The 17,030-nt window shown below is 47.7% G+C and overlaps 1 protein-coding gene across 1 annotated transcript in view; it reads left to right on the top strand.

Annotated features, from left to right (window-relative positions):
- LOC141272893 (uncharacterized) overlaps positions 1 to 17,030 on the top strand; it is a 123,320-nt gene that overhangs the window by 97,538 nt on the left and 8,752 nt on the right. Inside the window, exons 4-8 of the mRNA XM_073684062.1 lie at positions 218 to 341; positions 3,609 to 3,706; positions 3,785 to 3,863; positions 3,969 to 4,066; positions 4,188 to 4,305. Coding sequence (XP_073540163.1) covers positions 218 to 341; positions 3,609 to 3,706; positions 3,785 to 3,863; positions 3,969 to 4,066; positions 4,188 to 4,305 — 517 coding nt within the window. The remainder of the gene's footprint in view (positions 1 to 217; positions 342 to 3,608; positions 3,707 to 3,784; positions 3,864 to 3,968; positions 4,067 to 4,187; positions 4,306 to 17,030) is intronic.

Below are 17,030 nucleotides of genomic sequence, written 5' to 3'. Positions count from 1 at the left end.
ACTGGAGGATTCTGGGTGATGAGCGGAGAGGTGACTGCTGGGACATTATACAGGGCAGCACTGGAGGATTCTGGGTGATGAGCGGAGAGGTGACTGCTGGGACATTATACAGGACGGCACTGGAGGATTCTGGGTGATGAGTGGAGAGGTGTCTGCTGGGACATTATACAGGACAGCACTGGAGGATTCTGGGTGATGACGGTGTCGTTGTTGTCAGGTTCCTATAAGGTGTCAGGACGTCGCTGTCTATCTCTCCATGGAGGAGTGGGAGTATCTAGAAGGACACCAGGATCGGTACCAGGAGGTGATGATGGAGGAGCTCCGGCCTCTGACGTCACCAGGTGAGAGGAGACTCTTGTTGGCTCCGGGGGGATGTGATGACGTCTCTCGGCCTCGTCCTATAATAGATGATTTTTCTCCAGACTTGCTCTGGTTTTCTCTACATTTTCTCACAGCGTTCATTTTCCTGATTATTCTCTTAAAGGCTCTCTTGCCTCCATTACACATCGGTCACATTTTGTCTGCAGATGTCCCAGCTAGCGATGAATGAGCCTGCTCGCCACTGCTCCGTACTTGATCGAGTATCCCTTGTGCTCGAGTCCCCACCCTGCATGTTTCGCTGCTGTTCTACAGCCACTAAACATGCAGGGATTGCCTGCCAATTATGGTAATGCCGCAGCCATGTTGGTTGTGGCATTACTGTGATTGGCCGGCCGCATCACTTCATCGGGTCTATATAAGACCCTGTGACGCTATGCTCGCCACACTCTAACCTGGAAACAGTAGGAAGAGTTACTGGAGAAGGGAGAGTTTGCATTACAGGCCTTGCTGCTGAAATCTAAAGCAAAATAGTCCTTTTCAGGGCTACTTCTATGGTCGTGTGTGATAATGGCCGTAATCTGCTGGCGGCTCTACAGCTTGGCAAGCTCGCACTCGTACCATGCCTGGCCCACCTACTCAACTTAGTGGTTCAGTGCTTTCTGAAAGCCTACCTAGATTTACCCGACCTTCTTGAAGGTTCGCTGCGTGTGCTTCCATTTCCGCAAGTCACCTACAGCTGCCGCCAGTTTGGCTGTGCTGCAGCATTGCTTGCAAGTGCCAGCTCACCGACTGGTGCGCAACATGGCCACACACTTCAACTCAACATTATATACAGTACAGACCAAAAGTTTGGACACACCTTCTCATTTAACGATTTTCCTGTATTTTCATGACTATGAAAATTGTACATTCACACTGAAGGCATCAAAACTATGAATTAACCCATGTGGAATTATATACTTAACAAAAAAGTGTGAAACAACTGAAAATATGTCTTCTATTCTAGGTTCTTCAAAGTAGCCACCTTTTGCTTTGATGACTGCTTTGCACACTCTTGGCATTCTCTTGATGAGCTTCAAGAGGTAGTCACCGGAAATGGTCTTCCAACAATCTTGAAGGAGTTCCCAGAGATGCCCTTGGGCCCTCATACCACCCTCATGGAGTCGGTTTCTAACCGTTTGTGCAGACACATGCACATTTGTGGCCTGCTGGAGGTCATTTTGCAGGGCTCTGGCAGTGCTCCTCCTGTTCCTCCTTGCACAAAGGCGGAGGTAGCGGTCCTGCTGCTCGGTTGTTGCTCTGCTACGGCCCCCTCCACGTCTTCTGGTGTACTGACCTGTCTCCTGGTAGCGCCTCCAGCCTCTGGACACTACGCTGACAGACACCGCAAACCTTCTTACCACAGCTCGCATTGATGTGCCATCCTGGATGAGCTGCACTACCTGAGCAACTTCTGTGGGTTGTAGAGTCCGTCTCATGCTTCCACGAGTGTGAAAGCACAACCAACATTCAAAAGTGACCAAAACATCAGCCAGAAAGCATTGGTACTGAGATGTGGTGTGTGGTCCCCACCTGCAGAACCACTCCTTTATTGAGGCTGTCTTAATAATTGCCAATAATTTCCATCTATTGTCTATTCCATTTGCACAACAGCATGTGAAATTGATTGTCTATCAGTGTTGCTTCCTAAGTGGACATTTTGATTTCACAGAAGTTTGATTTACTTGGAGTTATATTCTGTTGTTTAAGTGTTCCCTTTATTTTTTTGAGCAGTCTACTTGTATATAGAGTATATGCCGGTGGGGGGGAGGTTGCGACGACAGAGGAGTGGGCACAGGTAGTAGCCGCTGCTGCAGCTACCATGTGTGCCCACTACTAAAGAGAATGAATGTTCATTCCTCTCCACGCCATGGTCGTGAATATTTATTTTATTTAGCTGCGGGCACATGTGATCGCTGAGCTGCTGCAGGAAGTGGCAGCTGCAACTTACACTTCGCTATTAAGGAGAATGAATATTCACTCCACTCCACACCCATATTCCCGGCGTGGAGAGGAGTGAATATTCCTGCAGCTGAGGTGAGATGCAGGCAGACAGGACGCAGCGCTGTAGCAGAGGAGAGGAAGATGAGTAGGAGTGTTTATTTTTTTTCAACTGTGCAGTGATGGGGGGGCCATGCATACCAGGATTGGGGATAAGGGGTGCCATGCATACCAGGATTGGGGTGCTATGCATACCAGGATTGGGGATGAGGGGTGGGGGTCATGCATACCAGGATTGGGGATAAGGGGTGGGGGCCATGCATACCAGGATTGGGGATGAGGGGTGGGGGCCATGCATACCTGGATTGGGGATGAGGGGTGGGGGCCATGCATACCTGGATTGGGGATGAGGGGTGCGGGCCATGCATACCTGGATTGGGGACGAAGGGTGGGGGGCCATGCATACCAGGATTGGGGACGAGGGGTGGGGGCCATGCATACCAGGATTGGGGACGAGGAGTTGGGGGCCATGCATACCTGGATTGGGGACGAGGAGTTGGGGGCCATGCATACCTGGATTGGGGACGAGGGGTGGGGGCCATGCATACCAGGATTGGGGACGAGGGGTGGGGGCCATGCATACCAGGATTGGGGACGAGGAGTTGGGGGCCATGCATACCAGGATTGGGGACGAGGGGTGGGGGGCCATGCATACCAGGATTTCGGTTGAGGGGGCAATGCTTGGGAAATTTACCAGTAGCTGCTGCATTTGCCACCCTAGGCTTATACTCAAGTTAATAAGTTTTCCCAGGTTTTTGTGGTAAAATTAGGTGCCTCGGCTTATAGGGTTGGTTTATACTCGAGTATATACGGTACTGGTAAATGGTAACCGTCCCCCCGTCCCCCAATCTCCATAACGGGGAATTAGGAGAGAAGAAACTGATGGATGGAAACGTGGAGCCTTCTCCAGCTCCTCTGTGGTTCCATCCCTAGTGGAGACGAATCTTAGAGAAGTTGTGTTTCTTAGTATGGCTCCTCCATCTGACTGACGAGGGTCTTCTCTGTCCCTCTCCTTGGGGTCCTCATCCTCCGACTGCAGAGCAGAGAGCATTAGGCTTTGGCCTCACTGATTATTACTTCATACTTGGGGCCCACAATGTGCTGGGACCTCGGTACCGGGGGTGAGGACTACAACAATGTAATTTATTCCCTGATACAAAAACATAGAATTACTGGTTCTGAGAGACGAGTCTCATATATAGACAGATACACTGCAGGTCATGTATTCAGTCTCTGTGTCTCCACAGATGGATCCAGGAGGAGAAATCCACCAGAGAGATGTCCCCGTCCTCTGTATCCCCAGGACTGTCCAGAGGAGAATCACAACATCCCGGAGGATCATCAGGTAGATGACACTGAAGTCCCCACAACATCTGACCATGAAGTGATGGGACCTGAGCTCATCTTACATTGTTCTTTTTAGGGTGAAGATCTGATTGATATTAAGGTTGCGGTTATACATGGAGCACAAGAGGCGACCGCAATATGGGCCGATCAGCAGGGTGAGGAGGGAGACTGTCATGTCTGTTCTGTGGTCATCTACTACTACTCCCATCATCTCATCATCACACGACACAATCTGTTCCCTCACTGTGTGTTTCCTACAGATGGATCCAGGAGGAGAAATCCACCAGAGAGATGTCCCCGTCCTCTGTATCCCCAGGACTGTCCAGAGGAGAATCACAACATCCCGGAGAGTCATCAGGTAGACGGTGCTGAGCCCTGTACCGGATCTGTATATGGGGGGACATTTCTGATCGAGGACATAGATGTCAAAATTTTGGTGGTTTCTTGTATTGTGCTGATTGTTACATCTGATATATCAGGAGGAAGATCCGACTAATAATAAAGTGAAGAACGAGACAGAAGAAGAAGCGATGACGAGGGAGGATCAGCCGTGTGTGAGTGACGGGAAGGAGGAGAATCCGGTAGATGTTTCCAAAGGTATGTAATGATGACCAGCGTGTGATGGTGATGATGATGATGACCGGTGTGTGTGATGTAGAGTCTGGTGCACTGAAGCTTTATCCGCTGTCCACATCACGGCAGAAGCGTCCGGTGATGGCGCGGCTGCTCGTGTAGAGTCCGGCTGTGCTCTGATGAATAACGGGGCCGCCTTCACACCTCTTCTTAATGATTTAGGAAGCACATACAGTGGGTACGGAAAGTATTCAGACCCCTTTACATTTTTCACTCTTTGTTTCATTGCAGCCATTTGGTAAATTCTAAGAAGTTCATTTTTTCCTCATTAAAGTACACTCTGCACCCCATCTTCACTGAAAAAAAACAGAAATGTAGAAATGTTTGCAAATTTATTAAAAAAGAAAACCTGAAATATCACACGGTCATAAGTATTCAGACCCTTTGCTCAGTATTGGGTAGAAGCCCCCTTTTGAGCTAGTACAGCCATGAGTCTTCTTGGGAATGATGAATGATTTTCACCACTGGATTTGGGGATCCTCTGCCATTCTTCCTTGCAGATCCTCTCCAGTTCAGTCAGGTTGGATGGTGAACGTTGGTGGACAGCCATTTTCAGGCCTCTCCAGAGTTGTTCTGAAGCCACTCCTTTGTTATTTTAGCTGTGTGCTTAGGGTCATTGTCTTGTTGGAAGGTGAACCTTCGGCCAAGTCTGATGTCCAGAGCACTCTGGAAGAGGTTTTCATCCAGGATATCTCTGTACTTGGTCGCATTCATGTTTCCTTCAATTGGAACCAGTTGTCCTGTCCCTGCAGCTGAAAAACACCCCCAGAGCATGATGCTGCCACCACCATGTTTCACTGTAGGGATTGTATTGGGCAAGTGATGAGCAGTGCCTGGTTTTCTCCACACATACCGCTTAGAATTATCACCAGCAAGTTCTATCTTCATTTCATCAGACCAGAGAATCTTATTTCTCATAGTCTGGGAGTCCTTCATGTGTTTTTGAGCAAACTCTATGCGGGCTTTCATATGTCTTGCACTGAGGAGAGGCTTGTATCGGGCCACTCTGCCATAAAGGCCCGACTGGTGGAGGGCTGCAGTGTTAGTTGACTTTGTGGAACTTTCTCCCATCTCCCTACTGCATCTCTGGAGCTCAGCCACAGTGATCTTGGGGTTCTTCTTTACTTCTCTCACCAAGGCTCTTCTCCCACGATTGCTCAGTTTGGCTGGACGGCCAGGTCTAGGAAGACTTCTGGTGGTCCCAAACTTCTTCCATTTAAGAATTATGGAGGCCACTGTGCTCTTAGGAACCTTGAGTAATGCAGAAATTCTTTTGTAACCTTGGCCAGATCTGTGCCTTGCCACAATTCTGTCTCTGAGCTCCTTGGGCAGTTCCTTTGAGCTGATGATTCTCATTTGGTCTGACATGCACTGTGAGCGGTGAGGTCTTATATAGACAGGTGTGTGCCTTTCCAAATCAAGTCCTATCAGTTTAATTAAACATAGCTGGACTCCAGTGAAGGAGTAGAACCATCTCAAGGAGGATCACAAGGAAATGGACAGCATGCGATTTAAATATGAGTATCTGAGCAAAGGGTCTCAATACTTATGACCATGTGATATTTCAGTTTTTCTTTTTTAATAAATTTGCAAAAATTTCTACATTTCTGTTTTTTTTTTCAGTCAAGATGGGGTGCAGAGTGGACTTTAATGAGAAAAAAATAAACTTCTTAGAATTTACCAAATGGCTGCAATGAAACAAAGAGTGAAAAATATAAAGGGGTCTGAATACTTGCCGTACCCACTGTATTTAGTTTTCCTTTACCTTCTATGATCTTCCTTCCATCCTTTATATCCATATTTGTCTTACACAAGTCCCTGCTGCCACATAAATGCCTATGGGTGACCGTACATGACAGATGTTTAGTCCTCTGTGCCGGGTGGAGAATTGCTTCATCATAAAAAGGATTAGGAGCTCGTATCTACAAACAGCTGCGATGGCCGCATCTAGAGTTGTCGTTATCTGACATCATGTCGGTGTTTGAGTTCTGGTTCAATCAACGTATAAACATGGAGACAAGATACTGCCAGAGGGGGCGCCCTTCACCATGCACGGATTATATCCCCTGTCACCGTGTTATTTATGGTGGAGATTCACTATATGGAGAAAAGTATTGGGTCACACGCATTAATCACTGCATTCTGGCTTCTCCTTCAGAACCCGTTGCCCCCCAGTGTATAACATCCAGGCCCGTTGCTCCAGGCATACAATATGTGGCTCCTCGCTATATATTGGCTCCAATGGCAACTGCTGGGTATATAGACCCCGGGGGGCATACTCAGGGGGCGATGTGTGCAGAACAGGCCAGATGTTATACAGGGGTTATATTCACAATAACCAGGGTGTACTTTATTATAAGAGCACTTTGTGATTTCTCCTTCCCCCATGACGGCACCACGGAGAGAGGGGATCCGCCCTTCTAGGACAGGAAACCTACAGATAAAAGGGCGGTACCTCTCTCCGCATCAGTTGGTTTCCTGTCCTTGACGGGATCCTACAGTTCCGGAAGGAGGACACCCTCCCCCTTAAGCATTTACTGTTCACTAAAAACAATGAAGAATATTCTAGAAGCCTTCATCTGAGACTGCATGTAAGACCCCCTGTGGTGACGGCTCCACTGTGTCTCAATCTACACTCACGTAATGAGATTATTGGCTGTTGAAACAATGGACTCCTGAGATAAGATGAGATTAGTGGAATGCTGGACATTTTACAAGTGAATCTTATATACTGACAAGTAAGCAGAACTGTATAAAACATAACAAGTTAATCACTAATAAAACACAATAATAATATTGACAAAAATGGTGGTCCGTGCTGGAAAAGTATCATAGTCTTTAGTAAGGGGGCAGCTCCTCACAATGAGGTATTTATTTCTTCAGGGGGGTCCTCTGGGTGTTGTAGTGAAGAAATTAGGTAGATCCAATCCCTGTGGTTAACGCTGTCCTTAGTCAAGTGAAAGGATCAGAGGGAGTGCTGGGCTGGGGATTTCCCCGCTTCAAAGTAGACTAGGCCCACCGCTGTTTTCTGTGGATTTCTCCACTAATTCCACTCTGACCCAGGGTTAAATGATGTCAGCTTATACAGGAAGGTCTTCTGAGTCCAGGGATATCAATCTTGGTCAGGAGAAGCTTCTAGAAGTCGGTTTATCCGTTGATTTGGTAGATGAAGCTCCGGTGCTCAGCCAAAGCATGTCTCACTCCATCCGCAGCTGGCCCTTTACTTCCTAGTATTCCTTAATATCAGCCCACAGCTGTCTGCCTAGCCTTTGCTGGTTATTAACCCTTTTCCGACGAGGTCAGTAATAGTACATTGCTGCGCCCTGGGACTTATGGACCAGCTACGTACTATTACGCGTGCGGCATCGCGCCCGCACACAAGCAGTGCGGGGCGATCGCCGCCGGGTGTCAGCTGATTGTTACAGCTGACACCCGGTGCTATGTGCAGGGAGCGGTCCCGCACTGCTCCCTGCACATTAACCCCCGCAATGCGATCGAAGTCGATCGCAGCATTGCGGGGGGGAGGTGATCCCTATACTCACCTCTCCTGCCGGCGTCCAGCGATGTCTGCGGCGGCTTCCGGATGTTTTCATGACGACCCGATGCTGTCATGACAACATCCGGGTCACCAGGAGGCAGGACGTTACTTTGGTCATGCGCAGTGCATGACCAAAGTAATGTCTCCCCTGTGTGCAGTGCTGACAGTCTGCATGGCATAGGGAACTGCTGCTCTCTAAGCTATACCGCCGATCAGGCTGCAAAAAAGTGAAAGTCCCATAGTGGGACAATGTGTAAAAGTAAAAAAAAGGATAGGAAAGTGAATAAAAATTGTAAAAATATAAAAAACAAAAATGAAAAAATAATCCCCAAAAAATAAAAATCTATTGAACCCATAATATTTATTTATTATGAAAAAAAATAATAAAAGTACACCTATTTGGTATCGCCGCGTCCAGAACGACCTGACCTATAAAACTGTCCCGCTAGTTAACCCCTTTAGTGAACACGGTAAAAAATAAAAAGCGAAACAAAAAAACATGTTTTATCATCATACCGCCAATCAAAAAATGGAATAACACAGGGTTGGGTTGCGGTTAGGATTAGGGTTAGGGTTGTGATGGGGTTGGGATTTTTTCAAAAGTAAAGAAAAAAAAATGATGACGATATAGCGACCAGTGTTGAGCGCAAGTGCTTGCTACTTGAGTTTGCATCGGGTGCTCGTGTATGCACTGAGTATCGTGGGTGTTCGAGTGACATGCTTGAGTCTCTGCCCCATATGCTTTGTGGCCAAAAAAAACGTTGCTGGGATCGCCTGCCATGCACGAGCAATCCCTGCATGTTTTTTTTGGTGTGTCTAACAACCGTGAAACATGTGGGGCAGGGACTCAAGCATGTCACTCGAACACCCGTGATACATGGTGCATACCCAAGTACCCGATGCAAACTCAAGTAGCGAGCACTTGAGCGCACTACTAATGACAACTTATTCAATATGAATTCTATCGGAGCTCTGGGTTCAAAATGTATACTATACCCCTTGATAAAATCCTTGAGGGGTCTAGATTCCAAAATGGAGTCAGTTGTGGGGGGTTTCCACTGTTTGGGCGCATCAGGGGGCTCTCCAAACGCGACATGGCGTCCGCTCTTGATTCCAGCCAATTTTGCGTTCAAAAAGTCACACAGTGCTCCTTCCCTTCTGAACCCTGCCGTGCGCCCAAACACTGTATTTTCCCCACATATGGGGTATCGGCATACAGGAGAAATTGCACAACAGTTTTTAGGTTCCATTTTCTCCCTTACCCTTGTGAAAATAAAAAAATTGGGGCTAAAAGATCATTTTTGTGGAAAAAGTTTTTATTTTTTTTTATTTTCACGACTTCATGTTATAAACTTCTGTGAAGCACCTGAGGGATAAGGGTGTTCACCACACATCTAGATAAGTTCCCTGAGGGGTCTAGTTTCCAAAATGGTGTCACTTGGGGGGGAGCTCCACTGTTTAGGCACATCAGGGTCTCTCTAAACGCAACATGGTGTCCGCTAATTATTCAAGCAAATTTTACATTCAAAAACTCAAATGGTGCTCCTTCCCTTCCGAGCCCTGCCGTGCGCCCAAACAGTGGTTTTCCCCACCTATGGGGTATCTGCTTGCTCAGGGGAAATTGCACAACAAATTGTGGGGTCCATTTTTTCCTGTTACCCCTGCAAAAGTAAAAAAATTTGGGTCTAAAATAACATTTTTGTGAAAAAAGTTAAATGTTCATTTTTTTCTTTCCCATTCCAAAAATTCCTGTGAAGCACCTGAAGGGTTAATAAACTTCTTGAATGTGGTTTTGAGCACCTTGAGGGGTTCAGTTTTTAGAATGGTGTCACTTTTGGGTATTTTCCGTCATAAAGGCCCCTCAAAGTCACATCAAATGTGATGTGGTCCCTACAAAAATGGTTTTGCAAATTTTGTTGTAAAAATGAGAAATCGCTGGTTAACTATCAACCCTTATAGCCCCCTAATAAAAAAAAAAATAAAAATTTGGTTCCAAAATTGTGCTGATGTAAAGTAGACATGTGGGAAATGTTATTTATTAACTATTTTGTGTGACATATCTCACTGATTTAAGGGCATGAAAATTCAAGTTTCGAAAATTTTCGCCAAATTTCCTATTTTTTTCACAAATAAGTATACAGCTGTGAGCTGACATTTATAGCCTGGGAAGCTCCATGGGTATTAGCCTCTTCCCAGGCTATAAACATCAGGCCCAGCTGTCCGCTTTTTTTAAGTAAAGCACAGGTTGCCTTTTCTTAAACTGGAAAACCCCTCTATAGACCAGGACAATTTTTTTTTCATTGTTGAATTCCAGGAGCCATCTTCTATTTATCGGTCGACCATGACATCACCACGACAGAGGGGATCCGCCCACCAAGGACAGGAAACCTACAGGCTTAAAAGGGGGCGGCCCTCTCTCTCGCCTCAGTTTGGTTTCCTGTCCTTGATGGAGGAACCCTATAGCAGGCTCGTGGAAGATCTTCGTGGATATGGTGACAGCTGTCGAGCAGCGCCCCCACCTGGGATCGGCTGCTCCATCGTCAGCTATGCGTGTGCACCCCTATCTGGGAAATGCACAGCATCCTTGCACCGGATAGCAGTGGGAGCTGCGCCCCTATTCTGGGGTTGCAGCCCTATCATCATCTGCTACAGCCAGGTCTGCGCTCCTATCTGAGGGGGGCTGCCCCTGGACTGATCCGAACTGCAGTGGGACTGCGCCCCTATCTGGGGTGGCAAGCCCACCAACACCCTGAAGATGATGGCGGGTTACGTGGGGTGTCATTCCCATCGACACCCGGCGGAGGACGGCGCTCTGGATATTCTGGGGGGCTGCGCCCAGGTCTGGGGAAGCAGCCCCGTCGGTTCAGCAGAGCCTACCTGGAGCTGTGGCGGCTGGAACATCCCGGCGTCCTCTGGGCTAGTGCGGGCGCGCACTTCCGGCCTCCTCCTGTGAGTCGCGGCTCGATGACGTCACCACGCCTCGGTGCGGTCACGTGACTGGGACCCGGAAGTCCGGTCATGTGCATCTAAATCGTAAGTGCGGTATTAACCGTGGCGGCGTCCCCTAAAAAAAATATATATATTTATAATTAAAGTCAAGTGATTGAGGGAAGGGTGGAACAGGTGCTATTTAACTGGCCCAGGCACCGCTGTTCGGGGCTTCCCAGCTTCACTTCTCCCTATCATGGAGACTGATAGTGAGCAACAGCAGCAGCAGCAAGTTCAGCAGCCGCCATCTTCACCATCTCAGCGGCTGTTTGGGGAGCTTCAAAAGGTGCATCGCCCTCGAGCTACTGGTAATGCCCGGTCCTCAGGAAAGCGAGGTTCGGTGTCTAAGTCCAGTCATCATGGCTCCAGCAGGATGGATGAATCTGCAGCCTCCAGGGAAGATCCCCCCCAGCTGAGAAAGGTCCTTCCTCCAAACCGGTACCAGCCCTTTGAGCTGCCTGGGTAAGTGAACTTCGAGAAAGTTCACTTAGTAATGGAGTATCCCTTCTCCCCTTCTATTTTTAATAGGGGAAGAAGTGTGCCTCCAAGACCAAGCATTTTCAATGTGCATTGTGTAACACCGTCCTTCCTGACTTAGTATCCCAAAAAATTGTCAGTCCTGTATCAATCAGACCCTAGCAGATGAGACTCCTAGTTTGGCCTCGGGATTGAAAACCTTAGTCAAGTCTGAAATTAGTAAGATCTTCTCTAAAAAGGCTAAGGGAAATGTGGATACAGACTGTGAGATCTCCCCAGCCCCTGATGACTCCTTCTCGTCGGCTTATGAGTTGGACTCGGACAACTCAGCCTCTTCATCATCCACTTCCTCATACAGTTGTGCGGATCAGCATTTTTTCCCATTTAATGGAGTTGATGGTTTGATTAAAGCGGTTCGCTCAACCATGGATATTACAGATGCCAGACCAGAGAAATCAGTCCAGGATGTAATGTTCAGGGGGCTGGGGCTAAGGAAAAGAAGAAGTTTTCCCTTTAACGATAAACTTCAGGATTTGATACGTAGAGAATGGAAAAGGCCAGAGAGAAAGGGTGTTCTCCCTCCGTTCTTTAAAAGGAAATACCTCTTTGAAGACTCAGCTTCTTCCTCCTGGGAGAAAGCCCCAAAAATAGATGTGGCCATAGCCAAGGCATCTAGACAATCGTCTCTCCCCTTAGACGATATGGGAGCTCTTAAGGACCCTTTGGATAAGAAAGCTGACACCTTTCTCAAAGGGACCTGGGAAACGACTGCGGGAGCCTTAAAGCCTGCGATTGCCGCTGCTTGTACTGCCAGGTCCCTAATGATATGGTTGGACCAGTTTGAATCCCATCTGAAGAATAACACCCTCAGGAAAGAGATTTTATCAGATATGTCACTCTTACAGGGGGCAGCAGCCTTGCTGGCGGATGCCTCTGCGGATTCAGTAAGATTGGCGGCAAGGTCAGCCGCCATGTCCAACGCATCCCGTAGAGCCCTGTGGCTTAAATGTTGGCCAGGTGATATTCAGGCAAGAACGAGACTCTGTACTATACCATGTGAAGGAGAGCATCTTTTTGGGCCTGTTCTGGACGAGATTCTGGATAAAGCTAGTGACAAAAAAAAAAAAAGGGTTCACTAGCTTGCCTGCTCCCGAAGGGTCAGGAGAAATGGGAAGACCGCAGACCGAAAGGTAGGGGGCTCCTATTTGGCTCTTCTTCTTCTAACCGAGGGCCCTGAAACCGAGTCAATGACTCGCAGCCTAGGTAGGGGGGAGGCTGTTGGGCTTGGACAAAAATTCCTGCTAGTAACTGGATCCTTGATCTGGTAGGTTCGGGTCTAAGGTTCGAGTTTCGGCAGATTCCTCGTGGAAGATTCATCTTGACCCCAATCCGTTCCTCAGTATTAGAGCAGACGGCCCTACAAGTGGAAGTCCTGGACTTGGTTCGTAAAGCGGTCCTAGTGGAAGTCCCGGCAGCAGAAAAGGGGCTAGGATTCTACTCTCCCCTCTTTTTGGTTTCTAAGCCTGACTGTTTATTTAGGTGTATCATTAACTTAAAAGCCCTTAATAAGATTTTGATAGTTCCCACCTTTACGATGGATTCCTTTAAATCAACAATAAAGTTACTTTTTTCAGGCTGTTACATTGTAGTGTTAGATTTAAAAGACGCCTATTACCATGTACCTATACATATGGATTTCCAGAAATACCTTAGGGTAGCTTTGATCATAGATGGAGAAATTAAACATTTCCAGTTTAGAACCCTACCGTTTAGTCTGGCCATAGCCCCCCGGGTATTTACTAAGGTTATAGCGGAGGTCATGGCTCATGTTAGGGAACATGATATTTTAATTATCCCTTACCTGGATGATTTCTTGATAGTTGGAGACTCAGCCTCCCAATGTGATAATTACCTAAAATTAGTATCCTCCATCTTAGAAAGTCTGGGCTGGATCCTGAATCTAGAAAAATCTAGGGTAGTGCCTTCAAAAATACAGCAGTTTTTGAGTATTATGCTGGATTCAGACCTTCAAGTATGTTTCCTCCCGGAAGCCAAAAAACAAAAGGTTAAAATTCTAGTAGGGAAAGCATTATCAAACCCGTTCATGTTCCTTAGAGCTGCGATGTCCTTGTTGGGTACCCTGTCATCTTGCCTTCCCGGGGTTCTGTGGGCACAATACCACTCCAGGGTTCGACAGTGGGACGTTCTACATAATGAGGTTTTGTTAAATGGGCACTTAGAAGGATGAATGTCCTTGTCACCCTGATCAGTTGAGTCCTTACAGTGGTGGGTGAACGAGGCGAACCTATCGCGAGGGGTTCCCTGGGTGTTTGGCGTCACTAAGATAATTACAATCGATGCAAGCTTCTGTGGGTGGGGGGCCCATCTGGGGGATATGGTAGCCCAGGGGTCTTGGTCAGACGCTGGAAAGGGTCTTTCCTCCAACACTAAAGAACTGCTTGTAACAGCGTGTCCCTCCCCCGGCCTGTGTTCCTGGACTGCAATGTAATCAGGCCTGGGTCAACATCTAATGGGGGATTCTGTCTTTGTTCTTTTCAGCATAGGACTCATCCAATATAAACCTGTAGCTTCTGGAAACTTCTCAAAGGAAGCCACATGTTCAAAATAGGTACGATCCCTCTCCCATCAATGGGCTGATCCCAGGACACAGACCAATAGACACATGGTTTTGGTCAGTTAGTTTATGCTGTGCTGTGTGAAGGACTAGGACCTGTGCTGAGGCCAGATCCTGGTGCCGTGTATGGACTATTGGAGATCCGTTGGACTATTGGACATTGGAGATCAGCTGCCACGTGGGATTGTGTTGTGTCCCTCATCTGTTGGATCCATTGAACTCATCCCAGAATTATTTCTGCCTTTTCCCTGGTGTCGGATTGCCAGGTGGCGCCCCTTAAACTATTCCCTTTTGGCATGGACTCATTGTGGACTCTAAGGAACCATATTGATATTTGATGTTTTATTTTCCCTGCCTCAATAAATCTCGTTGGATTGATCATCTGCCTGGTGTCCCTTCCTGCTGTGTCGCACACCCCGTCACAGACTGGTTGGCAGCCGTGGGATCAGAGCAGAAGGAATGGAGGACAGCGGCCCATCAACATCTGGAACCAGAACCTCAGGAACTGGACTGTTTGGAGCCTACAAAGGCCCTTGAATTAGGAGTCGGCTGAAAAGGACTGTCCAAGGAGCAATTAATTGAGGCTCTGGAAGAAGCTTGCCTGCATGATGGCACCGAGGGAAGGATTTCCACATCAAGGGGAGGAAAGACGGGAGCTGGAGGTAAAAACCCAAAAAAGTCAGTGGGTTGCGTGGTATGAGGAGGAGATGGCATTGCTTGGAGTTGAGGCCAAAATAGAAGATAAGAGGGAGGCCATCCGCACAGCTAAGGAGAGGCAGTGCATGGTGGTAGCAGCTAGAAGCTCCAGACACACTGTAACCACAGCACCCACCATGAGGGAATTCCCAAGAGTGTCCCGTAAGGACTTCAAGCTGTTTAATGAGGCTGCAGGCGACATTGATGGCTTCTTCCTGGACTTTGAACATCAATGTCGATTAATGGAAGTCCCAGAACGGGAGCGAGTCAGACATCTAGTGGGGCTCTTAGAGGGGGGAGCTGCTGAAGCTTATAGAGCTATGGACTCTCGGTGGAACTGTGATTATGGGAACATTAAAGAGACCATCTTGGAACATTATGCTGTAACTCCAGAAACTTACAGGGCTCAGTTCCGCTCCTTAGCCTGTGAGGGGGAAGTGTCTTTCAAGATGTATGCCCACAGGCTCAAACAAGTATGTCATCGCTGGCTGGAAGGAGAGGGGGCCTTAACTTGGGAGACCTTCCTCCAGGTCATCCTAAAAGAACAATTCTACGCCAAATTCCCCTCTGAGATCCGGGAATGGGTGCATGAGAGTAAACCAGCAACAGTGGAACAAGCTGCTGCTCTAGCTGATGAGGTTCTCGCCATCAAACCTCAGTGGAAAAAACTAGTCAGTGAGAAGAAAGCTACCAGCTCCCCAACATTGGCGACCTCCAATGTTCACCGTCCCACTAGACTACCAACTCATGGGGGACCCGGTGTGAATTTGCCTCCATTGCTCCTGCCTCCTCTTCGGGAATATGACGTGGAGAAAAAATCAGAGAACGCAGATGTTATGGATGGGGGCAGCCTGGTCATCTGCAAGCCACCTGTCCAGGTGTTCGGAGGCAGAACAGCTACAAACCACCTTTGCCTGTCCATTATCTACTGACACCTTCAACAGGAGAAGAGCTGGATTCACCCCCTGATGATTGGCCAAGTGACTCTGATATATTGGCTCCCCTACCAGAAGTCTATGGGGTGCATGCCACAGCCACCTGTTTGTCTGATCTGCAGCACAAACATCTACAGGAGGTCGTGCTAGATGACCAAAAAGTTGTTGGCTTTCGTGACACTGGGGCTTTTTTCACCATCGCCGATCCCCGAATAATTTGACCAGAAGCAATTCAAAAGGGGCTAGGAATTGCCATTGAATTGGCTGGAGGTACTCAGAGATATATTCCAAGAGCGAGTGTGACCCTGGATTATGGCTTTGAGGCAAAACAATGCATGATTGGTGTGATGAGCAGCCTTCCTGCAGACGTTCTTCTAGGAAACGACGTGGGGAATCTTCAATGTGACTTCAATGTGAAGTCAAGACAAGAGAGCAGCAGATGTGGACATGTTCACCCCGTCAATGGAAGTAATGCCACCAGAACAGCCGTCACGGCCGGTGAGTGACCCTTCTTGTGGGAATCATATGAGTGTCATTTAGGATAAAGTTCAGTTTAGACAAGAGGTAGAGACTGACCCCACTCTAGCTAGTTTTAGAGCTCGGGTTGAAATAGGGCAGTTAGGGGAAAATGGGGAAAAAATTATCAGAGAAAATGGACTTCTATATCGGGTTACCAACCCTGACTCCCTAGATAAACCCTGGACTTATAGCAAACAGTTGATTGTCCCTCAGATATACAGTCTCCCTGTTATACCTTGCTCATGACATTCCTACTGTTGGCCATCAAGGAAAAACCCGCACTAAGAGACGATTGACTCAAATTTTGTATTGGCCAGGGATTTCTCGGGCTGTGGCGCAATTTTGCTGAACGTGCGACATATGTCAGCGTAGAGGGCGACCAGGAGATCATCCAAAGGCACCCTTGCAACAGCTCCCTATAATAGAAGAACCCTTTCAAAGAGTAGCTGTCGATATCATTGGACCCCAGGCTAAACCAAGTAAATCTGGAAAGCAGTACATTCTTGCTGTTGTGGACTATGCCACCCGATATCCAGAAGCTGTGGCCTTGTCACGTATTTCTACAGCCAAGGTGGCCGAGGCCCTGTTACCATTTTCACCAGAGTAGGATTCCCAAGTGAGATTCTGTCAGACCAAGGCTCACAGTTCATGTCGAAGCTGGTACAGTGTCTGTGGCGCTCTTGTGGAGTACGAGCGATCCGAACGGCACCTTATCATCCTCAAACAAATGGACTTTGTGAACGATTCAATGGCACTTTGAAGAATATGCTAAGGGCCTTCACTGACAGGGATTCAGACTGGGAGAAGTACCTACCTCATCTCCTGTTCGCTTATCGGGAAGTTCCCCAGGAGTCCACTGGGTTCTCCCCCTTTGAGCTTCTCTATGGAAGAAAGGTCAGAG

Source organism: Phyllobates terribilis, unplaced genomic scaffold, assembly GCF_046119375.1.
Source record: "Phyllobates terribilis strain yellow unplaced genomic scaffold, ASM4611937v1 Scaffold_1__5_contigs__length_1240528914, whole genome shotgun sequence".
Classification (NCBI taxonomy): domain Eukaryota; kingdom Metazoa; phylum Chordata; class Amphibia; order Anura; family Dendrobatidae; genus Phyllobates; species Phyllobates terribilis.
This window is presented reverse-complemented; position numbering and strand designations above follow the sequence as displayed.